This window comes from Xenopus laevis, chromosome 8L (genome assembly GCF_017654675.1).
Source record: "Xenopus laevis strain J_2021 chromosome 8L, Xenopus_laevis_v10.1, whole genome shotgun sequence".
In the NCBI taxonomy this organism is placed as follows: domain Eukaryota; kingdom Metazoa; phylum Chordata; class Amphibia; order Anura; family Pipidae; genus Xenopus; species Xenopus laevis.
In genome coordinates this window covers 77,443,026-77,470,201 of record NC_054385.1, presented here as the reverse complement: position 1 = coordinate 77,470,201, position 27,176 = coordinate 77,443,026, and the positions used below count along the sequence as shown (strand labels likewise).

The following is a 27,176-nucleotide window of genomic DNA, read 5'->3' as shown; positions in this document are numbered from 1 at the left end:
GTTTTCCGCGGATAGTTTAGATCTCCTGGTCGCCATGGCAGCGCTGTGAGAGAGTGCGCCGCGTCTAAATCTTAGGGAGCTGGCGCATGTGATAGGAGGTGCGATGTTTGCCACTGGAAGCCACCATCTCCGTTCCGAGCTGCAAGTCAACGATAATGACAGGAAAACATTTCTAAGAGTGAGTAATTGTGCCGAGGGAACCTGGTGTGAGTTCTCTTCCTTGGTGTCCCCAAACCAGGACCCCAGTGTGAGCACGTCGCTAATACCTACCCCCCCCCCACACACACTTCATTCCCTCGTATTCTTCAAAACCTCCTTGTAGGATGTAGCATTTCATACCCTTCACTATGCAGAACTTTAAATCTGCTGTGAAAGGTCTAATTATGTTTATACGCTGGGCCCTCGTGTATAGAGCTGTCATGTGACACATGGAGGAAAGTGGTCGCAAATTTCTTCTGTGTGCGTCTGATCTCCTCCAAACGCTTTCTCACGGGCGATAAAGTGAGTTGCCAGTAGTAAACCAAGGCCGGCCAAGGTAGTTAGGCACCCTAGACAAGGGCTTCAATCAGCCCCCCCATCATGCATTACCATTTCCCACCTTACCATTCCGTTTTTTAAATTAAGCTTACAACATATTAAATCACATTTTAACATATCTACAACAAGCCATGAATATTGTGCCAAAGCCGCCATCTGTACCTGTGCCAGCAGCCATTAGCCATCAATCTTGCCACAAGCCACCCATCCGTACTTGTGCCAGCTGCCATTGCCCATTAGCCATAAATATTGCTCCGAAGGGGGCCAAACCCCCCATCTGTACCTGTGCCAGCAGCTATTGCCCATTAGCCATCAACAACATTGCCCCCAAGGTCCAAGCGCCCCATCTGTACCTTTGCCAGCAGCCATTGCCCCTTAGCCATAAATATTACCCCCAAGACTGCCCCCATGATCTGTACATTTGCCAGCAGCCATTGCCTATTTATCCAGTATCAATATTGCCCCCAACCAAAGCCCCCCATCTGTACCTGTGCAAGTAGCCAGCAGCAAGGAAGCATCAAGAATCACAGTATTAAAAAGCCCAGCAGGTCTCCTGTGTCTTCAGCGCGAGCCGCAAATGATTCCAGCGCACAGGCTCTCTCTGCTGCCCATATGATGTCCAACGTATATGGAAGCGCTGGATCTACAGCGCTTGTGCGGCAGAGCATTATGGAAGACTCCAAGTGCACGTTAAGGGTGGGGAGTGCCTTCAATTTTGTTAACAGGCCAAAACAAAAGTGAGAGCAGGTAGTGGCAGGCGGTTTTCTGAAGGATACCGATGTTATTAAGGGATTACACATACCCATCGCTAAAAATAAAAATAACATTTCCCCTGAAAAGTCCCCCCCCAATGATTGCGCCCTAGTCAGCTGCCTACTCTGCCTACCCCTTGTTACGGCCCTGAGTAAAACATATACATCACTTCTTTTTTGTGGTGGATGTTCCATGTAGTTTGCACATCAGATTTATCTATCAGTCCCATTATATTTTAACCCATGTGACTTCATTCAACTTGTAAGATGTGTTTTGTCCGTCCTAAATCTACTTTGGAGTTTAGCCATTACTTCTGATTGTTTGTGCTTTTGGCATGATTGATTGAAACAATAGGAAGGTGGCAAAAATGCATGCTTTTATGTTCTCCTTTATTTTGGTTAGTGTGGTGGCACATGGGGAGATTAGACGCAAACGATAAATCTTCGCTACTGCAGACAACTAATCTCCCCAAAATGCCTTCCCGCTGGCAAAAATGCGAATCACCGGCAGGATGGAATAGGTGTTGCTTTGGTTTTCGAAGTCGCCCGAAGTAACCAAAGCGATATAAATGCTATCCCGCTGGTGATTAGTCGCCCACAATAATATTTATCGCTTGACGACTAATCTCTCACCACTCTTAGAGAGCACAGGAGATTGGCCCATGTATGGTTGTCAGTGGTGTTATAGAGGAAGCAGACCCCATGGTTCCACATAGCATTAAATTCCCCCCTCCCCACCACTCTATCGCTCCATATGTAATAAAAGTCACTAAGTTTGCTCGGTAGCTGTAACCCATAGCAACCAATGAGACATATTGCTTTTAAACAGGTGGTGACAAGTAAGTGCTACCTGCTGATTGGTTGCAATGGGTTACCGCTCCTGGGCAAACTTAGCACCTTTTATTACATAACCCTATCTCTATAAATTTTATGGCATGGGTAGCAGTTGTGGCAGGCCAGAGCAGTTATGCGCAACGGGCCCCCCAAATATTTTTTTGGCCGGGGGCCCAGCTTGCTCTTGGTATGGCTCTGATGGCCGTCTTAAGTATTTATAAGGAAACAAGATTGTTCTCCGAAATGTTTTTAGGCTTGGGCCCAATACAGAATGTGCTGTGGGCCAGAGTTGCACAACTCCATTGATCCAATATGTAATGTGTGCTGTCAACGCATACTGTCCTTGGAACCTCCTACTTCATTTTGTAGATTTGCTCCTTCTCTAACAAATCGTATATCCGTTTTCACTGATATGCTAATAATATTCAATATTTGTTATAAAAGGTTATGGATATCAAATATCATCATTATGGATTTGCATTTTTGATTGATACATGTTTGTAATCTAAAGGGATTCATTAACTAAACTTACATCTTTATATTTAATAACATTCTACTTTTTAGAATTAAAGTTGTTATTGATTTATATGGATTAAATTCAAGGTATCTTTGTTCACTGGCTAAATTGTAAGCTATTCTGTGTCTAATTCTCCCTTTGCAGGTGTTTCAGTTATGTGATGAAGGCGATAAGGGTTACCTTAGCAGAGAAGATCTTAAGGTGGCTGTGGTCATGTTGTTTGGTTATAAACCTTCCAAGGTAAACCTTTGTAATTCTTTAACTACTAATTTACATTCTTATTTAATTGTTTATGAACAAGGAGTTTCAGCACACATTGGCTTTAAAGTGTTCCAAGCTCCACTTTTATGAATTTGGAGTTACAGTAAGGGGGGGGGGGTCACCTTTAAGTTAACTTTTAGGGGCAGATTTACTAAGGCTCGAAGTGAATTTTCGAAGTTAAAAACTTTGAATTTCAAACTATTTTTTGGGTACTTCGACCATCAAATAGGCCTAAATTTGACTTTGATTCGAAGTGAAATGCTTTGACTATTCGACCATTCGATAAAGTACTGTCTCTTTAAAAAACTTCGACTTCGTCACCTTAAACCTGCCGAATTGCTATGTTAGCCAATGGGGACCTCCTAGAACATATCGCCAACATTTGGCTAAGTTTTTAGAAGTCGAATCGTACGATCATACGATTAAATCGTTAGAATTGATCGATTCGAAGTACAATTGGAGTACGATCAAAGTATGATCGTACGATGTTAAAAATTCTTCGACTTCGAATGTCGAAGAAACCTATTCCATGGTCGAATTCCGATGTTTTTTGCACTTCGAAATTCGACCCTTGATAAATCTGCCCCCTAGTGTATTATAGAATAGCCGGTTCTTAGCAACATTTCAACTGGTCTTCATTTCTTTTTATACTTTTTATTGTTTGCCTTTTTCTTTGAGGCTATAACTTTGTTTTTGTTTCTTCTTATTACATTGCTTGACAGGTTCTCCCCTACTCATATCCTGAAATTCTAAACTGGTGAACCACTGAAAAAACAGCACAGTCCATAATACACTAAAAAAACAAAAAAAACAAAAAGCAGGTATTTTTGCAGTGACCGTATCCCTTTAATTTAGGGATGCACCGAATCCAGGATTCAGTTCGGGATTTGGCCAGGATTCGGCCTTATTCAGCCTTGCGGAACCCGAATCTGAATCCTAATTAGCATATGCAAATTAGGGACGGGAGGGAAATCGTGTGACTTTTTGTCACAAAACAAGGAAGTAAAAAATGTTTTTCCCCTTCCCACCCCTAATTTGCATATGCAAATTAGGATTCGGTTTGGTATTCGGCCTTTCACGAAGGATTCAGGGTTTTGGCCGAATCCAAAATAGTGAATTAGGTGCATCCCTACTTTAATTATCTGAAGGGAAATCTTCAGTGTTTTTTCATCCTTTGTACCAGCAGATGTTGCTAAAGAGCTCTAATAATTTGCTAAGCAGCAAATGCATTCTGCTCATAAAGGAGTACAGCTGTGGAATCTATTATCATGTATGCTTGGCACCCGGGTTTTCTGAATGATAGGTTTTTCTGTATTGTAGTGACCCAAGTTTAAAGGCTACTGAAATATATAAACATTGCAAAAAGCTTGTTTTTGTCCTTTGAGGCTAAGTATTAGTATCCAGAGAGGAGACTCCATAGCTATATTTGTTTCATTTTCATTGCTTTTGATTTGCATCATAAAGGGGATGTTCTTACATCAACTTTTAGTTTCTCATAGAAGAACCCAGTGTATACGACCAGTGTATTGGTCTACTCTACATTTATGGATTTTGAATTATCAATCTTCCTATTGTGCCTCTGTACAGCCAGCATCTGAAAATGCTGTCTGGTTGTTGGTGACACAGGCAACAGAAAACAATTTACTCTGTTGCTATTTTTAGTTTTTTATTGCTGATTTTTCACTTTCTAATTTTGATTTCAATTTTCTTGTGATTTATAATATACAGTAAGTTCAACTCCTCCAAATGAAAACCCAGCATCCATACACACCCCCCTCCATGCTTCAGTTTTCTTGCTATTCTTATTTTTATTGCTGATTTCTTTTGAAATCTTTCATTTTGATTCCAAAACCACACTGCTTGCTAGGGTAATTTAACCCATAACAACCAGATAGTTTCAATTCCAACTTCAATTAGAGTTGCAGTACACAAATAGAATTATTAAAAAAAAAAAAACACTCAAAATTGGAATTTGCCTAAAAAGTGAATATACATTTTAAAATAAGTCAGTTCCGGTGTATTTTGTTGTATGAAGTTGAATAACACTATATTACTCACTATTACAACTTTGTTTTGTAGGTATCCTTAATCTTTTCTTTTTTTAATTTTAGCTAGAAGTTGATTCCATGTTGTCATCTTTCATGATAAACTCTCCAGGTAAATAAACAGTTTGAATTAAAATCTATTTTTGTACCATAAGGGTGATAGTGTACAGGGCTAGTTGTATCCCACAGAGCTGAGCCCTTCAAGTAAAAAAGGCAATTTCCCACTATTCAGTTGAATGCTGCTAATAACGTAATTTACTTGAGGCAATTCTAAGGTTAGCAAAGGGGATGGTATTTTCAAGATAACTCCCTGTGTGCCATTGCCCTTACATCTTTTCTTTGATTAGTAAATTGTCATCATTTCAGTCAGGTAAAGTGAATGCACATTTTCTAGCATGAACAGCTGATGTACAAGCTTAGGTTCTAAATAGCATAAATACAGTTGCCAGTATAAACCAATCAATGATAGGTTTTGAATAGTATACTACAGGGATCCCCAACTGTTTTTACTCGTGAGCCACAAGCAAATGTAAAAAAAAGTTGGAGAGCGACATAAGCATGCAAAAAGTTCCTGGGGGTGCCATGTTGCTTATGAGCCAATGGTGGGGATCAGTGGTCTACTACAAGTTAGAAAATAAAAGCAAAGATCAGAGTGGATGTTATGCAAGAACACTTATGCAAGTCCTATGACCTTTATGCTCTGTTATGATTTTTAAAAATTGTTATCATGGTTGGAGTAGTTTCCAGCATCTTTCTGGAGAAAGTAACAAGGGTTAACTTACCAAAGTTAACAGCCGTCCGGGTGCTCATGCCGCAGACCTTGAGCTTAGGCGAGGTAATGAACTTTTCTTGTATTCTCATACGAATTGGCACAAACCAGACATCACGTGGAAGTTGATGCAGTTAAAAAATTGTTTATTCAAGCAAAAAACATCTCAATATGTAGCCTTACGCATTTCATTTCTTGTGGGCACTTAGTCATAGGCTGCATCAGTTTCCATGTGATGCCCAGTTTGTGCCAGTCCGTATGAGAAGATAAGAAAGTTTTTAAACATTGTGTCAATTTTGATGATAGATTCCTTTTTTTTCCCTTCATCTTTTAAATCAGAAGGCATAACATCGGATTCCTTTTTGAAAATGATGGCTTTAAAGAAAGCAGCACAACTCAGCTTTGGCAACCAAAGGGAGATCTTTTCAGTGTTTGATGTTCATTGTAAGTGTTTATATTAATTTCTCAAATTCAGTTATTTTTAATATTTTAAAACAATAATAGTATATGTAAGATTTCATTTTATAACCCTCTGGCCAATCAATTTAGAATAGCTAATTTACATGTGGAAAACCCCTGTTCTTTTCCTGCTTGAGTGCTATTCTCATGTCTACCACTAGGTGGTAGCCACTAGTGGTAGACCTATGTCGTGGTATAATACATTGGGAACTTAGCTGTCTCAAAGCTGTTCCATCCTGAAGTGCTGGCTCCTTCTCAAAGCTCAGAATCAGGAACAAAGCACTGAGATGGCTGCCTCCACACCAATACAAAAAAATACATTTGTTGGTTCAAGAATAACATTTTAAATAGTTGAGTGAATTATTTGTAAACAGTGTAATTAAAAAATCATGACCAAATTCCTTTAATATTACACTATGGAAAGTCTTTTTCAGGAGATTTGTTGCTCGCAATAGCACAGATTTATTTTTCAGGTGACAATTCGTTACATGTGCCATAGCCCTTAAAGTGCCTGAGTTAGCCCCATGCTATCCTGAACGTATAAATATACATTACAGGAAGCCTTAACTATTGTGTTATGGCTATTTGCTTGTTAGATTTTATTTTCTGCCTTGGAATTTTAACAGGTCGTGGATTTCTAACTTTAGAAGATTTCAAAAGGGCTTTCAGACAAGTGGCCCCGCACTTATCAGAACGCACTGTTGTTGAAGCTTTTAGGTAAGGTTTTAAGACAATGGAAGTTGTTTTGTCACAGCAGATTCTTACATACTGAATAGGGGAAGTGTACAGTCATTTTGAGTTAGGATGGTTAAAATTAATACAATATTAGTCAGATTTGTTCCCTTAGCGAATAATTTTTTTTAGTCTTCTTTTGATTTTTTTTTATATCATATGGTCTGTTAAGCAAATCCTCTGCTATGGCTATTTATTGTGCCCCGGATTCAGTATGTCTACTAATGCTGCCTGGGAAATCTACAAGTAAATCTTTCCACTGTTCCTATAAAATGCCTAATATATACCTGTGCAGCCTTGCATGACTTTTATCTATATGGAATAATGGTAGCCATAATGAAAAAACCCATCATGAAAACAGAAGAAAAAAATAGCCATACAACATGATTCTTAATTCTTAAAGGAAAACTAAACTGAATATATAAATGAATATGAAATGAAATGAATATGGATAAAAATGCCATATTTTATACACTGAACTAGATTCAGCTTCTCAATAGCAGCAATGATCCAGGAGTTCAAACTTGTCACAGGGGGCCACCATCTTGGAATGTGTCTGCGACACTCTCAGCCCACTCGTGGGCTCCGAGCAGCTGTTGAGAAGCTAAGCTTAGGGTTCATTGCAAATCTTCAAGCAGAGGATGAGGTTGGTCTGTAATATAAGCTGATGCTACAGGGCTGATTATTAAATTCAGATTCTAGTAGTGCTGCCATGTAGTAATTATCTGCGTTAATTACTAATCAGTCTTATATTGTGACATTTATATTCTATGTGTCTATATTTTGAGTGGCCCCTAAGCTCAGTAAATGACAGCAACACAGAGCATGTGCAGGGAATCAGCAGAAAAGATGGGGGATAGTGGGGCACCTTCAGAGGCACAGATAAAGGGCTGTGGTTGTCTTGGGTTAGTGCAGAGGCCCAAAACATAATGTACAACATTTCTAGCCTACTTCTTTGGTTAAGCTTCAGTTCTCCTTTAAAGGAAAACTATACCCCCAAAATGAATACTTAAGCAACAGATAGATTATATCAAATTGAATGACATATTAAAGAATCTTACCAAACTGGAATATATATTTACATAAATATTGCCCTTTTACATCTCTTACCTTGAACCACCATTTCGTGACTCTATCTGTGCTGCCTCAGAGATCACCTGACCAGAAATACTACAACACTAACTGTAACAGGAAGAAGTGAGGAAGCAAAAGGCAGAACTCTGTCTGTTAATTGGCTCATGTGACCTTACATGTGGTTTGTATGTGTGCACAGTGAATCTTACGATCTCAGGGGGCGGCCCTTATTTTTTAAAATGGCAATTTTCTATTTATGATTACCCAATGGCACATACTACTAGAAAAGTATATTATTATGATAATGGTTCATTTACATGAAGCAGGGTTTTACACATGAGCTGTTTTACTCAGTTTCTTTTAATAGAGACCTACATTGTTTGGGGGGTATAGTTTTCCTTTAAGATGTGAGATCTGCACGGCAAAGATACAACAAAAGTCTCCTCACATATGGGATGGGTCAATTGTTCATTCAAATGATAGTTAAGACCATAAGATCATTCAGAGTGCCTATTGAATCTCTTATCTTAGAGGTTAGCTACTGACTTGGACCATCCTGTAAAACAGCACCACTTGTTCTTAGAAGAATTAATAATGTATTATTAAGTAATAATTAATTACAGGGATATTTTGGCCCAAACATGGCCCTTTTTCAAGAGAAACTAACAATCCGTAACCCACAATTTAATCCCTAATGCGCCACCTAGTGGACTATTCAAAAACAGCGATACAAAGTAGTGTATCCAATTACATAATCACCTGTGAAAACCCAAAAATTGGTCTCCTCATTTGACTGCATTTGACTCTCATTGAAGAGAATCTGGCACGTTTTATGGTAATCAATATGTACAATATAGACTTACATTTCCTATACCCAAGGAGAAAATTTGCCTTGTCTTACTTCTGATCTCTTGACAATATTATAAATAGTAGTGGCTTTATTTATTTAGATTGGGCGAGTTCTGTTTTGTATATATGTAATTCCTTTGTCCCGTCAGCCCAAATGATTTGGCAGTATAGAAGAGCTTTGGATTCCTTCCTTGTTTGTCAATTCACCATACATTGGCAAGATATGGTACCTTAGTACATCGCATTTTCAAACCTGCCTGATTCACAAACTGACAGGTATCCATAGTAAATATATTCTGGTTGAGATAGTTGGGCTGTTGTACATACAACATGCATACATATGATTTTAATGGTATGTGTATGGCCATCTTTACTTGTATTTACATAAAAGCTCAAAACAGATACTATTATAATTTTTAATAGCGACTTCATTGATTAAAGATTAGAGGAATACTGGACTTGATCACCATAATACAATAAATGGAACACTGTGTATTTAAAACCTTAGGAGGTACCATTTCTGTGGTTTATTATCATACGATTATTTTGGTGTATTATATCTTCGCAGCCCATCCTACTGACTTCTGCACCATGTTAGATAAACAGAAGGTCAAATGGCAGGTGTGCTTCCAATTATTTGAGTTCATTGTGCACTAATAATGACCTCATTGTTTTGTGCTTCTCTGCCATAATTAGAACCAGAAGCAAATTATCTGTGGGTACAGTAGTACAGCCAAGATATTGTGCTCTCTCTGCAAGTTAGATTTATGAACCTGTACTGCGGAGCAGAATGAATATAAAGCATTCATCTTCCCAGCGTTAGTTGCCATGGAAATCTCATACACAGTGCACTGTCATTTCACCTCTGCAGTAGATTTTTCTTCTCTTTCTTTGTTGTTTCTGGTTCTTAAGCAGCTGTCTTGCAATCTTTCATCACTAGACAATTAATCATTTGCACATTCATCTTTCTTATAACACATGTATAAATGTCTCCACATCTGCAAAAATGGGAAGTACTATGTGGCATTGAAGGTGCCCGAGCTGACCTTTTGCAATGTAGGGGTTAAAAAGCCAACAATTTGCCTAAATGCAGCTGTTTTTAGTAACCATTCCCATCATCCTTAGCCAGCAGAAAGGTCATCCTTTTACATGAAAACAATGACTTGGCAACAAGATTTGCAGTCAATGATCCTTTTCAAGATTGTATTTTATTTTCTGTCATTTATAGATATTGAAACTACTTATGTTAAACATTTGTAAATTCAGAGCTTATTTAGCAAGAATAAAAAGCCACAGTCCACCAGAGTGAGATTTTCCAACGTAATTTCTATGGGATTGTTGAGGTGTATGTATCGTATGGTGAGATAAATATGCCCTTAAAAATCCCATAAAAAGTTAAATAAAAGTGGCAGTTATATAAAATGGCAGAATTTCTGGTATGGTGAGTTATGGTAAACTTTAGTTTTACTCTTTCATAATTATGTCTCTTCATGGTAGCATAAATGTTGAGTAACTTATTATTAGACAGTCAAAAGCAAATTAAAAATTTTCATTTAAAGTGGACGTTACCCCTTTGGTTAGGAAACTATTTAGTGTGTACTGGGTAATATTAAATCTCATTAAAGTGATTGTGTCATGATTTTTTTATAGTATAGGTTTTATGACTATATTTCATTGTGAACATGGCAAATAATTAATTTAACCATTTAAAATGTACTTTTTTTTAGTTGTATTATCGATGTGTAGGCAGCCTTCTCAGGTTATTGTGCCTGGTCATGTGCTTTCAGAAAGAGCCAGCAGTTCACAAAAGAACTGCTTTTAGATATGTTTTTTCTCATACTCAGTGTAACTGGAGTCGTGGTGAGGTTTGGCTGTTTTACTATTGAGTGTTATTTTCATATCTATCATTAGGTGGGGCATGGGAAATTTGTTTAATTTTTTTAAAATTTTATTTAAGCAAAGAGGCTACCCCCTCCTTTGGGAGGCTGCTGGGGAATGGAGGGAGGTGATATCACTCCAGTTTGCAGTGCAGCAGTAAAGAGTGACTGACGTTGATCAGAGCACAAGTCACATGGCTGAGGACACCTGGGAAACTAAGTACATATTTAACCCCATGTCACATTTACAAAGTAAATATAATTAAATATAATAATAGATATTAATGCAATTTATGAAAAAAAAACAATAGCCTATCACATCCCTTATTTGGCACCTCAAGGAATGCATTCTTGCTTGTGTTGTCTCCAATAGTTTTCATATTTGGTTGTGGAAGAGTCCTGCAGCGAGTCGGGTACCCACAGGTTACCCGCAAAAACCTGCAGTACCCTGCGGGTAGAAGTTCCGAGTGCAGGAATAGACACTGTTCGGAGGGTTTGCGAGTCGGCCCGCGGGTCTTCTCAATAACCGTTTTTACTCCCTTTTTCTGACCACACCTACTTCCGATGATGTCACGTCCGGTTTACAATGACAGAACTTCCTGTTTTGCTCCTTTTTTTTCTGAGCACGCCTACTTCAGATGATGTTACTTCCGGTCTACAATGACAGCACTTCCTGATTCTTGATGGTCCCGGGCCCAGGTAGCTGATAAGGTACTTACGGGTCGGGTAGCAGGTCCAATCGAGTAAGAATGCAGGTCCTGGTTGCGGATTGCAGGTTGCGGATATGGGTCGGGTACGAGTTCCAAAAAATGGACCCGCGCAGGACTCTAGAGCAGGCATGTACAAAGTGCAGCGGGCCAAATGCGGCCTGTCTTCAAATTTACACTGGCACTCATCCTCCATCTTGAAATTTATAATAATGCGGCCCGCCAGCACAGTGCTATCAGGAATTACCTAGTCGTAATATTTCGGCACATTAGTGAAATGATCTGCCACTTGGTCTATACTGCTGCCTGTGTGCTGAAGGTGTTAGCAATAGACACATACAGGCATGTAGTGACGCACCGCTCTCACATACTTCTTTAGGGCTGAAGGTGTAATAGACATACTGAAGTGCCAGTAGAGTAAACTACATGCCAGTACGTGTCTATTGCTAACACCTTCAGCACACAGGCAGCAGTATAGACCAAGTGGCAGATCATTTCACTAATGTGCCCAAATATTACTGCTATGGCTAGGCGATTCCTTGTTTAAATTCATTTAATGATGTTAATGGTTCAAAGGATGTCAGGCTGAATGGTCAGTCCCCACACATTTTCACCTCACCAAATCTGGCCCTCGTTGCAAAAAGTTTGGACACCCCTGCTCTAGAGTGTGACTCACAGGGAAAAACATTGGTGACAGGCAGTTTTTTACACTGAAAACTCAAGAGTGCTAAAAAACACCCTTCACATGAATTGACAGGGTTTTCCATGCATGTGAATGACAGAAAGAGGTAAGAATTGTTTCTCTGACTACTGAAAGGAGAATGTTGGAAGAGATAGGCAGATCATTGGAAACATTTGGGGCAAATTTGTGACGTCATTTCGTTACTTCGCCAGTTTACCAACGGGTGCTGGCGTAAATTCACTAGCGAAGTGGACCTACTCTAGCCCTACTTTGCACCCTTACTCCAGGCGAAGATGCGCTTTGGCGAAGGGACGTAACTACGCTAATTCACTAACTTGCAACATTTTATCACTGTGTTACACTATTGGTTGCCTTTTTGTATCTTTTGTCTCCCTTGAGGACTTCATCTAAGACTAATATGTAACATCGCAAACAAAAGAAAAAGTTAGAGAAAGAAAATAAAAAGGACAGTGCGCGGGATTTATAATGTTTTATCATTATCCAGAAAACTCAGAATTACGGAATGGTTGTCTCCCATAGACTCCATTTTATCCAAATGATCAAAATTTTAAAAAAAATATTTAATTTTTCTCTATAATATTGAAACAGTACATTGTACTGTTTAAAGTATGAAGATCCAAATTAAAGAAAGATCCGTTATATGGAAAACCTCAGGTCCCGAGCATTCTGGATAATAGGTCCCTTTCCTGTATTGCCTTATACTGTAGTACTATTGTACATATAGCCCATACTTACGACAGCTTCAATTATTCACAATAAGAATTTATTGATTGGACAATCCCTTTCATTTTGCTGTTCTGAGAAAGTCAAGGCTATAAAGTACAGCAAGATTTCCTGGTGTGGTATTAGCCCAGCCAATTTGAATTGTTTTTAGACCCATTGAAGAGGAAAGACTTGTGTGCTTTATATTGAACATCATGGGGTAACATCCAAAGGGCTCCTAATTGTTGAGTAAGTGGGTTCAGAAAATTATACAGAAAGTATACTCAGGTTAGCTGTTCTGTCTTGTTATGTAACCTCAAACTATAACCAGTTGGCAGATCGTAAAAAGATTTTGAGTATTTTATACAGCAAGAATATTTGTTTATTTGTTTGCTTCTTTAGCCATTTGTTCTGTGTGAATTTTGCCTTGCACTGTCCCTTGTGTCATTTCCTTTAAGCACTTCATCTGAAGTAAAAAGTACCCGTTAGGGATCATAGAATCATCCGCTGATAATGTGTGAAGCAATAAACAGCAACACTTCATTTTCTCAGCTTTCTGACAAGTTAACAAAATATGATTTGGGGAGGAAAAAATCTCTGCCATATGGCATGAAAAATGTGTCAGCGGATGGACTGTGTATGAATCCTTCCTGGCAAAATCTTGGACGTGCTGTGTTTCTGCACCATGGAAAATTTACATCTTGACATTTTCTAAAGAGCCACTGATTTAATGAAAATAGTGTTTGCCTTAAATAACTCTAATGCTACTAATTATGTATTGGTATAACACTAGAATTAAATATGAAAATGCTCATTTAAATAATAAGAAAATCAATGTTCTCATTTAGTTATATAGCAACAGCAAGTCATGCAGTGCTTACCATTAATTTATTGCAAAGATGGATTGTACAGCAATGTTACAAACAGAGGTTACCAAATTACCAAATAAAAAATATTTGAGAGCCCTTCTCACAAGGGCTTACAATCAAGTATAACTTTATGTTATAGTTAGACACTGTCAGTTACTCTGGCTCTTTGCTGGATTTCAGACTATGTAGACCTTTGCCAGGTGCCTAGGTGTTCTACATGATTAAAAACAATTTTCCCTCATGATTTATAATTGGTCCCTGGGAGTGCAGTCAATTACTTAATGTGTACCCTTCTTCGAAAAGATGTATTGTAGAGCATTCTTATCCATAAGAGATATGGGTCTTCTTTTATTCAGTACACAGAAACAAACAAAATGAGAGCTGTAATTAATCTGACTTGCTGAACACTCAAAACAATGAACTAAAGTAGAAAGATAACTGCCAGAAGCTTCCCAGAGGAGATGCCTGAAGCACACACAAGTTCTGAATGGGAGAACAGCATTCTAGCATTCAGACCATGCTACTATTATTCACTGCTATTCAAGTAACATATTGGATGATCCACTGTCATTTTTCTGACATTCAAGGTACCTTGACAGTTCTTTGTATTGTATTGATACACGTGTACTGACACCTAGTTTTTACAAAATATTTCTTCCCTAAAAGAAAATTTGGTCCTGCCCTGAAAGGTAAACACACAAACACATTTTTACAACTTGTCATATGGAAAATGTCAGTTTGTGTTCACTGGCTTGTGTAAAGGCTTGTTTGTGAACACTGGTTCACTAGTGCAGTTGCCATTGACAACCAATCAGATCAGATCTTTTGTTTCATCAACTAGTAATAGACTGTTCAAAACCAAATGCTGATTGGCTGCTGTTAGCAGCAGAATTTAGTACCTATGCTTGTAGATCAGCCCCATAGTATTTATCTAGGAGAACCCTTCCCCCCCCCACAACATTCTTACACCTAGTGGCGTAACTAGATGTTACTGGGCCCCACAGCAAGTTTCGTTTAGGGCCCCAAACTTTACCCCCAAAATTAATACTTAAGCAACAGATGGTTTATATCATATTAAAGAATCTTACCAAACGGGAATATATATCTAACCCTTTAAAGGAGAACCAAACCCTTTTTATTAAAATCCCCTACATAGACCCACCTCCCTGCTTCCCCCAAGCCTAGGTGTTACCCTGGGTAAATGCCTCTAACTCTTTACTTACCCCTTGTTGCAGATTGAGGGCATCAGAGTTCACAGACGCCATCTTCTCTTCGGTAATCTTCAGGAAGAGAGCTGCGTGTTGGTGCAATCTGCCTGTCCCAAACAACTGCGCATGCCCCGAAAGCCGCCGAAGCGCTAGAAGAAGACGGCGCCTGTGAACTCTGATGCCCTGAATCTGCAACAAGGGGTAAATAAAGAGTTAAGGGCATTTACCCAGGATAACACCTAGGCTGGGGGGGTGCAGGGAGGGGGTCTTTGTTGGGTTGGGGGGTAGGAGATTTTAATAAAAAGGGTTTGGTTCTCCTTTAACTGTCAAGCACATAGGTACTATGTGCTGGCAGGAAAATGCTCTGACTGCCAAGCACATGGTACCTACGTGCAGGGCTCCCATTCTGCACTAGCGGCATTTGCAAGTGAGTCTGATGTGCCCCTCCAACCCCCTAGGCAACGAGCTGCCACCTTGGCCCTGTGACGAGATTGTCGCAGGGCCTGACTTACCTCCTCCTCGCAGGATGCGACCTCTAGTTTCCCCAGCGCTTCCCACTCACTTCATACTGCGCAGGCCCTGCAATCCATGACCCTCCAACGCTGCCAAGGACCCCCAGATCAGGTGCTCCTTTTTAGGTATAAAACTGCATTGGGAAAAGCACAGAGATGCACATCCATTCTACTTTCTTTTACCCATCACTCTACAGTGCAGGTCCAAGACAAGGACGCCTAGGAATAAGTTAAGATGGGCACACAGTGCTGCATGCATGAGCCAGTTCAGTTTTTTCCTGAAACAAGCACCAGCCAGTTAGTTCAGTAAGGTTTGCTTAACATTTTTAAATCCCTCAGAAAACTCTTTTTTGTGAAGTCATAAATGCCTTGTGAACTAAAGGCTGATGGTACCCTGCCTGAAACAGAGTTATCTTAAGTGAGATTAAACAGGTCGAGTTTAAGGAAAGCAGTAATGCATTTGTATAGAAGTATAAAAAGATTATATGTGGTTATGTTATACTGCAGCTACATATTTTAGTGTATATCTGAGAACATAACATCATAAAAAAAGAAAAAGTTGGGTGAAATGAATCAAATAGCTTAGTGAACATATTAAAGAACAAAATTATTCCAGAATATATAGTACTTATGGTACTAGCAGCACTATACAGATTTCATTGCAGTCTAAGTATCCGCTTTATTACCTTGGTGCCAGTTCATATTCATCTTTGCAGTTTCATTAAAGAAGCTAGAGAGAGAGGTCATTGAAATATTCTCAGCATTACAGGTGGAAAAAAAGTAAAATTTTAGTCATCTAAAGCTGGAATAGGTATACTGTATATGTTAATGGTTCGTTAAATGATACACCAATATGTATTTTGTCCTAGCTGATGATAATTACATTAAATTTTACATGGAACACTAGTAATATCTTAATGGCAACTGAGCAGGTAGATCGTGATGGAATGTAGAGGTAGCTGTAACCTTGATAACATTTTGCTCAATATAAACATGCATCTGCTATAACAAACCATATATACAAAGAGTACTGTATATACAGAGTCAAATGAAATGCAGTCACTTTATGCATTTTTAGAAAGTATCTAGATATCACCCATTTTGTTTGCTTTTAGCTTTTTTCTGAAAGACGCTATTCTCTAATCACATTTTATATATTGTATATACCTAAGAGAGGGAAAATGGTTTCTATAATTCTTTGTATAATTTACACTTAATCATAGTTATAAGTCTAAAGCACCTGGACTTGCTGAGTAATCTTGAAAATGTTTTCACCAGTTGTCAAAGAGGCTTCTTTAGTTTATCTTAATGATAGGGATTTCCCCAGCATTTTTAAGGTTGTGATTCCACTGAACTATTTTTGTAGGTGTTAGGTAAAAACTGTTTGCATTACCAAGACAGGATACTTTTTCATTCCAAACATGATTTTGAAATCTGATAGGGCTTAAGCTGTCCTTGGTATGCCAAATACACACGTGTTTTCTTGTGTTTCTTTACTTTGTGAACATTCAAGACCAGCTGTGCCTTACGCAACCACTCCATCCCTTTTATATCTCTGCTTGAGAACTTGCTTTCTTCTTTATGCCAACAAGGTTCCTTTATAAACCAAGTGTTAAATCTGTCGCTCAGTTGTAGTGTGGTCTTACCCCTTAACTACCAGGTACAAACGCTTAATTTGTTTTGGTCTCAAGGATACATTTGTTGCCCTGCTATTATCATTTTGAGTGTTCCAGTGCTGTCTTTCACAGAGATATCTAGTATGGGTAAATCTAAAAACAACTGTACTTGCTGAGTAATCATTTTCAATAATTACTCAGCAAGTCCAGTTGTTTTAGATTTACACATACTAGATATACTATGACCTGGATGAATGAAAATCTTCATAGTCATTTTCCCAGAGATATGAATCTATGAAATGTCTTTATTTTGACCACAGTATTACATAATCTTAAGACCCTATTCTGACTTCACCCACAGGAAATTGACCACAGTCTTCTATACGTTTTTGGAGTTGATATATCGAGAGTACCAAATCTTCCCTTTCAGCTCACTGTGGTGTTTTTTCAACATCTGTTTATGCTATTATATATGGGGACAGATGATTAGGCTTAGATGAAGTTAAAAAATTCAAATCAGAATTTCATGTTAAATATAAAAATGTGTAAATTATTTTTGATTTTGTATCTCTTATGGGGAGAGATACTGTAGGGTTGCAAGCAGCTTGCTTCATTAGATAATATAAGGAAATGAAGGCAGTAAGAGGACTGGTATTAGACCCAATAAGGCAAAGGCGACCATACAAGGAGTGAAGTTATATCATTTAACTGGGGAAAAATTTTTCAGGATATAAGGCAAAAGGCAAGTTGGTTGGAGCGGTATATTATAGTCAATTTTTTGTTGAGTACAAGTAACGGAACACATAGGTGACAGTAACAATAATGCAGTCTCATATTTTAGGCAATATATATGTTTTACGGTACACTTTAAGGGGGTTACTTATTAAGGATCGAGTTAAGGTTAAAAAAATGTTATTTTCAAAAAACTTGAATTTTTCAAGATTTATTATAAACCGGCCCTGGAAATAGCTCAAATCCAAAAATACACTGTATAAAATCTGTACAGGTCATGTAGGAGTCCCTTGACCCATCTAAAGATGTTAAAAAGCCTTGATGATGTTCAAGGTTTTTTTCGAGCATTTCGAGTTTTCCCCCGCCTAAAACTAGTCAAATAGTGTTTTCGTGTTCTTGCTGATTTGAGTTTTTTTGCATTCGAGTTTTTTCTTAAATTAGAAACCATTCGAGTTGTGAGTTCATTCAAGGTATATAAAACTCTAAAAATCGACCTTTTGATAAATAACCCCCTAAATGTCAATAAAGATATTGATGGAAAAAAGAATCAAGGCATAGTCTAGTAATCATTTTTGAAAAAACTTTTTTTGACCATGCCCATTTTACAAAAACACATCTTTTACCATTATTGGAATGGAGGCAAAGCAGGTTTAAAAAGAGATCTATTATCCCTGAAGCTGAAAATAGCTTCAATCCGAAAATACCTGTTGAGGTCATGTAGAAGTCAATGGCAGAGGTCCCTTGAACCATTTGAAGATGTTAATAGCCTTCATGATATTCAAGCTTTTTCCGGGGCTGAAGAAGCTGTTTTAGACAGCAAAACGCTTAGGGCAGCATAGGTGGACGGTGGGGGTCTAGCTCCGACTTGTTCCCCACGTAGACAGGTAGAATTACACACACGGGAGTGGGGGCGGCATGAGGAATTAGGTACTTACCTGGCAACAGCATCAATATTTTATTCTAGTGATACTGTATAGATCACTAGACTTCTCAGTCTCATGAATTTTTGAGTCTGTTAACCCTCCACCCACCACCTCTGGCGTTACCATTTTTAATTGGTGTTTTTAAAGGCCACAGTCCTGCACTGCATATACTCTTGAATTGCAGTGAGTTCGTCTGTATACTTTTTTAATTGTGGTGGGCATGGCCCAGTGGGTTTTCTTGTTTGCTTTTTTAACTTGATGTATTGAAGGTTAAGTTTTATGTGTAACTTCCTTAGTTTAACTGTGTTGGCCCAAGAGGGGCCTGCCTGAACTGGTTGGCAAGAAGGTGGAAGGTAGGGGGGACCTACTGTTACGTCCCTATCTTTCCATACTTCATTTTTCTTGTGTTTAGTATGCATTCAAATTAGTAAAATTACAAGGGTACCCACATTTATGCACAGCCAGTTATTTTGCATTTGATTTAATTTCATACAACTGAATACTGCTTCACTAAAGTACTCATGTGTTCATGGGAAATGAAAGACATACCATTGTTATCTTTTTTATTGAAAGTGAAGAGGGTTCCCAAACTTTTTCATATGACTATATGCGGAAATACAAGAAACAAGCTGTTCAATAAAGCTAAATAAGGGCAAATACAAGGCAGTCAAATGCAAAATAAACTCCCCCCATTACTTTGATACTGGAAAAGCAACACTTTAAAGATTGCAAAATTAAAGGTGCTCAAATATAATACCATCTTTAATGTGTCAGGTTATGGAAACTTTGAACACATTCCTCTGGGTTTTAGGGTCATGTTTTTTGATAATGAGAGTGAAAATCCCCTATAGAGGGGTTGTTCACCTTTGAGATAACTTTTAATATGATGTAGAGACTAGTGAGACAATTTGCAATTGGTTTAATTTTTTTTGAGTTATTTAGCTTTTTATTCAGCAGCTCTTTGTAATGATCACCGCTGGGAACCAGGGTGATCGAGGAGAGCCACTCCCTGGGGAGCGGATATGGGGGAAGCCCTGGGGTGTAGCCAAAGATGGTAGGAGGCATGGGCAGGGTTGAAACGATGATTTAATAGCAACAAAAGGGTAAACAAAGGCAAGAAGGGCAAGGTGAAGATAGGGTCAGGCCAAAGTCAAAACAGGGGTTCCACGGGATACGAGGTAATGGGGTACTCACACAGGAAACAAGGATTTCAGGAACAAGGTAATCAAAGTCCAAAGCGTTTAGGGCACAGGATCCAGGATACAACAGCACAGAAACATTTATGACTCAGCCCTGAGCAAAGCTCAGGGCGGGGTTAATAAAGGGCAGGTAATTGGGAATGGGGAACACATGAGGGTAAACGAGGTGGGTGGAGAATAGGGAGGAACAGAAGAACAAACTGTGAACAGGCAGATAGCATAAGTAACAACAAGAGTTCATGATGAGCCCCAAGAGCCCCTGGTGGCTCATCTGGCAAGGTGCCGTGTCCAGAACCCAGGAAACCAGGGATCGATCCTGGGCTTATCCTGACACTCTTAAATTTGCAATTTATGCAATCTGGCGTTTTCTTTATAGAAGGGGTGAGCGACGCCCATTTGAATGGTGCAAAGAGTCAGAAGAAGAAGAAGGCAAATAACAAAAAAAAAAAAAAATAATGAAAACCAATTGAAAAGTTGCTTAGATTTGGCCATTCTATAACATACTAAAAGTTGCTTTAAAGGTGAACCACCCCATTAAGTGTATTAGTTACAATTGTATCGAAGTGCAAGTATTGTATATTCTGGGCTCTGACCAAATATCTCTTTCTACTCATTAAGTTCATGAATCATTGCAACTTGTTCTGGTGGTTGGGGCTGAAAGATCAATGCAGGACATTTGAATAAAGATCCAGGACAGTAGGCTGAGCTGTCCAAAGCAAGACTGTCTGGGGGGTATGGTTAACTGAATGTGCATTGATAGGGAAGAGACATATAGGGGCAGATTTATCAAAACGTAAGATTAGAGTTTATGGCAAAAAACTTACATACCTATTTATTTCTAAAGTATACTGTATTTATCACTTTATATATTGGCTCTAATCTCACATTTTGATAAATCTGCCCCTTAGTCGCTGACACTCAAAAAGAGTGGCCTTCAAGAAGAGCTGTTCAGCTGAAACCTGTCTAGCAGTATAAAAATTGATGCTTAAAAGAAAATTTTTACCCCCAAAAGGAATACTTAAGCAACAGATAGTTTATATCAAATTACGTGACATATTAAAGAATCTTACCAAGCTGGAATATATATTTAAGTAAATCTTGCCCTTTTACATCTCTTGCCTTGATCCACCATTTTGTGATGGTCTGTGTGCTGCCTCAGAGATCACCTGACCAGAAATACTTCAACTCTAACTGTAACAGGAAGAAGTGTGGAAGCAAAAGACAAAACTCGGTCTGGTAATTGGCTTGTGACCTAACAAGTATGTTTTGTTTAGTTTGTTTGTGTGCACCGTGAATCCTACTATCCCAGGGGGCGGCCCTTATTTTTTAAAATGGCACATACTACTAAAAAAAAATATTATTATGAAGATGGTTTATTTACATAAAGCCGGGTTTTACAACTGAGCTGTTTTATGTAATATCTTTTTTATAAAGACCATTTTTATAGAAAACATTGTTCAGGGGGTAGAGTTTTCCTTTAAAGAGACAGTTTGTATAAAAAAAGACAAGAATGTGCCAGTATATTATACTCTTTTAAATATAGAAGGAACATGCTTTAAAAAGTCTGGATGATTTATTGAATATAAACCTCCTTTCCCAGGCTGTGCAGGGGAGCTGACAGGACTCCGCACACTGCTCTGTAGGATAGAAACCAATCAGTAGCTAGGCTGACCTGATAGGGAACTGAAGCCTGGCTTTGCTTGTTTGACTGCTTGGCTGTCCCCCCCTACTGTGCTTCTGACAGGGACCATTAGGACAAACCCACCCATCATGTGAAACATGGACAGGAACCTTTACAGATTTGTAGGGAGCTCCAAGAAAGGGGGCATTTTTGAAGATGATATTCATTTTTAGCCCCAAATAAACAAACTTTGTTTCAAGAGAAAGAAAAATGTCATTGAATCCTTAGGCATCACAGAGGCACAGTACTATACCTGCCAGGGTCTACTTGACCCTGAGCTGATAAAGCTCCATCTATTGAAACATATTCATTTTCTTTTTAAACTATAATTGTCAGATTTGTAATCTCAGTCCTACAATTTACAGGATTTTTTGGTGAAATGAATAAAAAGATGTTTGCTTGATACAGTATTTGCTTCCAGATCGTTTTAGTTTTACTTTGTATTTTTGTGTTAAGCTTCTTGAGATCAGATCTTAACAATCACTGTTCTTAAAGGATTAAATGATTAGCCTCTCTGCCCTATTATCTTCATCTATATAATCAAGTTTAAAATGTATGAGATACTTATCTGCTGAAGTGGTTTGGAATTACTTGATCCTCACTTATATCTTAGTATGTAAGGCAGCCTCAGTTCTGTGACACTTGGACACCTGTTCCATTTGTTCGCTTGCAACAGTATCCATTTGTTTAAATGTGAATGATACTTCAGAAGAGCTGAAATTTTCTCTGCAGTGAATTAAGCAGGCTTACAAATAAACCAGTTAAATATGGTACTTAATCACTGCACTGCCCTGTGAAACTATTTGGTTAATCCCTCAAGAAGTAATTAACACAGAGCAAGGTTTGGTAACAAACATTTATGTCAAGTTGTATGGGACTCCTTAAAAAAATTATTTAATAGTGATACAGTTTTGTGTTTATGGAAATGTATTTAGTGGAGCATTTTAGTGAGAAATTAATACCCCTCCCATCCCTCTGTGCTGTGACAGTTTTTGTTAGCCAGAGACCATTATTCAGAGGGATTATTTGTGCACTGATAATTTTATTATCCACCTTGCATGGGCCAAACATGGAGTAGCTTAAGTTTACAAGTTTTGCTTAACATAACTAAAAACATGGATTTTTCATGATTAAAACAATTAGCAAAAACTATGTTCAGTACAAGCCCTATTAATTGAGCTCATGTTGAACAATAGGGTACACTGCCCCTTTAAAAGTGACTGTTAACGCCAATCTGTGGTTTTAGAATAACCGCTCCTTAAGCAGTGAACGAGAAAATTGCCATTTAATCCACCTGCTGCTCAAACAGGAAAGGATTAACCTTCTGATAGGGGAATTTGTGAATTTATACAATTCATCTTTGCTATTGGATATATTAGAATACTTTGAAAATTAAATTAATTAACCCTTTGTGTTACAGTTGCAGATGTTTTGGGATCTGCTTAATCCTCCAATCTGAAAATATGTATTTGTTATTTTCCTCTTATAGTAATAGTAAAATATTTAGAACAATGACTGATTTTTTTTAACAACCTGAGCTTTCTAACTCACAATAATGTTTGCAAATACAGCTCGCATTCATTTCATGAATAAAAATGCATTCGGTAAAGTAGATGAATCATGGAAATAACCGTATTATTGTTACTTAATCTGTTATGAAAAATGGTGAATTCTGTCTTTCGATACTGTCTGGGAAAAGAGATTAATAGTTAATCCTTCTCAAGAGACGCTAAATACTGTATATTTCATTGATAGATTTTGCACTTAAATCAATGCAAACCATATTGAGTGTACTAATTATAAAATATTAAAAAAAAAATCAATATCTGCAAATTGAATCTTATTTTCTTTGGATCTATTTATTTAACTTTTTTTTTTAAAACTGTTGGCATAGCAGTTGACTCTTAGCCAATGTGTATATATTATTTGAATTAAAATTGAGAATGTCATGTGTTTTCTTACTTTATACATGTACCTCTTTATTAGGAATTACCATTGCACAGATGACTCTCTCTGTGCAACAATTTAGCTTGGGCCATATACTGTATTAGACTAGTGATGTGAGGTCTGACAAAAAAGTCAACCTTATCCCACCCAATCTGCCCTCCACCAACCTGGCAAGCCATCATTCTTTGCATACCTGCATCTGTCATCTCTGATGTCACTGAAGGGGACAGGGCAAAACAGATGGGGGGAAAGGGGAATAGGAGAACAATCACTGCAGGAGCCAAAAAAAAAAACCATTTTTTGCCATCCAGCACATCACTACAATGGATCCATCTGAGATACCCTATAAATTCACAGGAAGTCTTTTTGAAAGCCCCATATATATGACTTGAGAATATGGATGCACAGTTTTCTCATTAAAGATCAAATATTTAACTACATATAAGCTGTTCTTTGCTACAAAGTAATTATGCAGTTCTCTAAACACTCTTGCAAGTGAAATGAATATATGTATTTGAATCTAAATGGTTAGAGTGCTTAAAAGAATCTCATATAGAGTAGGCAAACCATATCAGTGAGAAAAATGCCTGATTAATCTCAAAAGAACCTAGACCTCTGCAGAGTAGGGATGCACCGAATCCAGGATTTGGTTTGGGATACGGCCTTTTTCAGTAGGATTCGACCGGCAGAACCCGAATCCTAATTTGATTTTTTGTCACAAAACAAGGAAGTAAAAAAAAAATATTCCTTGTTTTGGTTCAGTATTCAGCCGAATCTTTCATGAAGGATTCGGGAATTCGGCTGAATCCAAAATAGTGGATTCGGTGCATCCCTACTGCAGAGCCTAATATAATATATATTCAGTTAATTTCTGCCATTTCTTCCTTTAATCATACCTCTCATACTCTCTGGGCATCAGCTATGAATACTCATTCCGTAGCAATTGCACATGGGAATACGCTCTGCACCTTGTGATTGAGTAGAGCACCATAGGGTAGGCAGTACAGGGCTCCTTTTCATCCTGCACCCATCAAGGCTCTCTAACATGCACGTCTGAATAACTTTTGCCAGTGCACACATAATAGCACAGAGGGATTGGAGGAGGTTGTATACTGGTAATCTATCTACCTTGCAAGGACCAAACATGAAGTAGCTCCAATTTCCCTGGTTGCCCTGTTTAGTTAAAAAAATAACGAAAAACACAGTTTTTAATTTCATTTTAAATATGAAAAAAACCCATTACATTTGTGTAAACGTGTATTTACTGATCAGTTTCTTCTTGCCTCCAGAGAAGTGGATCAAGACTCTGATGGCTTGGTGTCTTACAAAGATTTTGAATTTGTCCTGAATTATGGTGAAGATGGCGAATAAATATATTCCAAGGATCCTTATCTCTGTCTTCTGTTTGGTAATCACTGCAGCAGTATTATAATTTTTATATATCATTATTATAAAATATCACTTTAAATATTACCATATTTACATAGACTGAAGACTGAAGCAAATATGTGATCTAATCTAATATAAACTTTTTGCAGATAGTGTTCTGGCTGGTATTGAATCCAGGATCCCCATCAGGAACCAATAAAATTCAGAATGCAATTCAGTAATGCTTAGACCTGAGTCACCATGCTTCCCACAAGATGTTTGTGTGCACTGTCTGAAAAAGGCAAATTTAAGTGACTACTAGCCTTTAAAAGGTTAAAAAAACCATAACATAATTAGCAGCTGGTTGCTAGGGTGATGTATACCCTAGCAACCAGTCAGTAGTAAAAGAGAGATATAAATAGGAGAGGGCCTGAATAAAAATATATATGTAAGTAAACAAAATGTAATATCACTAACATTGCAGTTTCAGACATCAACCAGTTATTGGCTGTCAGAGTCAGTGACCTGACCAACAACAACAGCATTTAAAATTGCAAATAGGTAGAAGAAGAAATTAAATATTTTAAAAATTTGTATTTGAGAAATTGAATTAAAGCAGGAGATTTGGTTTCAATTTCTGTGTTTTTCCACAATATGCAGCATCCCACTATTCTTCTACTACTGCCTGATATCCTGACCATTAGTGGACCATTTTAGTTTAAATTGTTAATGACCAATACAGCACACCTCTTTACAGCTTACAAAGTGATTATTGTAATACAATGTCAATTACTTGTTTCCATTCAAATCTATTTACCCACTTCTAACTATATTTTTTGTAAACATTCTGCTTTCTGCCACTAGGTTGACCTCTTCGAAAATCCTTGGAAAAGTACAATTCTGAAGGCAGTCATCTCAGCATTTTGGTATCTCTGCTTTTTAGAAAAATTACAATGCCCAGCCACATATTGCAGCCACAGATTGCCTCCATAGACATCATCTAGGGCTAGGCTATCACACAAGACAATTAGCAGCTTCCACTATGTGGAATAATTTTCTCTGGGGCAGTGAATCAATTATGCCCCTATAAGAAACCGTGTAACCCCTATGTGCCACAGACCTAAAGGGGCAGTGTACCCTACTACTCCATATTTTCTCCTTGTGCGGTAGATAATTTGTTTACCAGGGCACAATTATCCCCCTGCATAATTGACTTCTGCTAACAAAACAGTCACAACATAGGGGAAAGGGAGGAGGTTGTATAATGGTAATCTAATTCTGAACCTTGCAAGGACGAAACATGGATTAGCTTCAGTTTCCCTGTTTGCCCTGTTTAACTCAAAAGATAGCAAACCATTCTTAGTGATGAAAACATTAGGCAAAAGGTCCAGCACATGCCCTGTTCATTGCAATCATGATGAACCAATGGTTGTACTGCCCCTATAAATACACATTTTCAGGCCAAAAACCACCCCTTGTACAGTGACAGGCCAGTGTAATTAATGTCTAACTGCAGACACAGGCTGAATACGTTTGAGGTTTTTTTTTTTCTGTCGTGGAGTAAATAGCCAAAATTAGTCAGAATTAAACCACAAAGACATGAAATTGCTACATGCAGAGGCACATCCTCATTCATATGCATCCGCATGCTCATATTTAGTGTGACCTGCTGTCGAGGCACAAGCTGATTATACCATGGGCCCCAACATGACTGCCTATACTGGGAGTTGGCACCAGATGACAGCATCAGGCAAACCCTGTAGGATGGTGCCCCCAACAGTAAATAGTATTGTTTCTCTCAACCAGAGTGGCATGTAAAAGTCACAGCTCCAATGATGTTAACTATCAACATTAAATTGGCAAATAAATTAAATTTGCATGCAAAAACTGTTTTAATTTGTAAGAAGCTTTTGTTTTTTTGGAGAAAGCATTGCCTCCAGATATGGTTCACCTGTGAGCATTATTGCCTGTACTACTACTACAAATAGAATCCATTAGCATTAACACTAGTCTGGATAGAAATAAAGATTTAATATAATTGTGCATAACATGAGCCAATTAAATAGTATTTTATTAAAAAACATCACCCGTGTGTTCTATTTATGTTATAAAAATATATAAAAGATTTTTTTTTTACTCCTTACTTTATCAGGTCACAGCCAGCAAGGCCAGACCATTAAGGGGCAGATTTATCAAGGGTCGAATTTCGAAGTACAAAAAACGTCGAAATTCGACCATCGAATTAAAAAACTTCAAATTCGAATATCGAATTCAAAGTTTTTTCAGCAAATTTGGCAATCCTG

General features: G+C 38.0%; 1 protein-coding gene across 2 annotated transcripts; it reads left to right on the top strand.

The window, feature by feature from the left end:
- Positions 1-26,959, top strand: efcab11.L (EF-hand calcium binding domain 11 L homeolog). 2 transcript variants are annotated; one of them, XM_018230411.2, is made up of 7 exons: positions 1-178; positions 2,785-2,880; positions 5,013-5,058; positions 6,058-6,159; positions 6,801-6,891; positions 24,795-24,913; positions 25,738-26,959. In XM_018230411.2, exons 1-6 carry the CDS (start codon positions 104-106, stop codon positions 24,874-24,876), a joined length of 492 nt encoding a protein of 163 aa, XP_018085900.1. In that variant the 5' UTR covers positions 1-103; the 3' UTR covers positions 24,877-24,913; positions 25,738-26,959. The 2 variants fall into 2 exon arrangements, with proteins under 2 accessions (XP_018085900.1, XP_018085899.1); XM_018230410.2 differs by having other exon boundaries at positions 6-178; positions 6,055-6,159.
- The last annotated feature ends 217 nt before the right edge of the window (positions 26,960-27,176 follow it).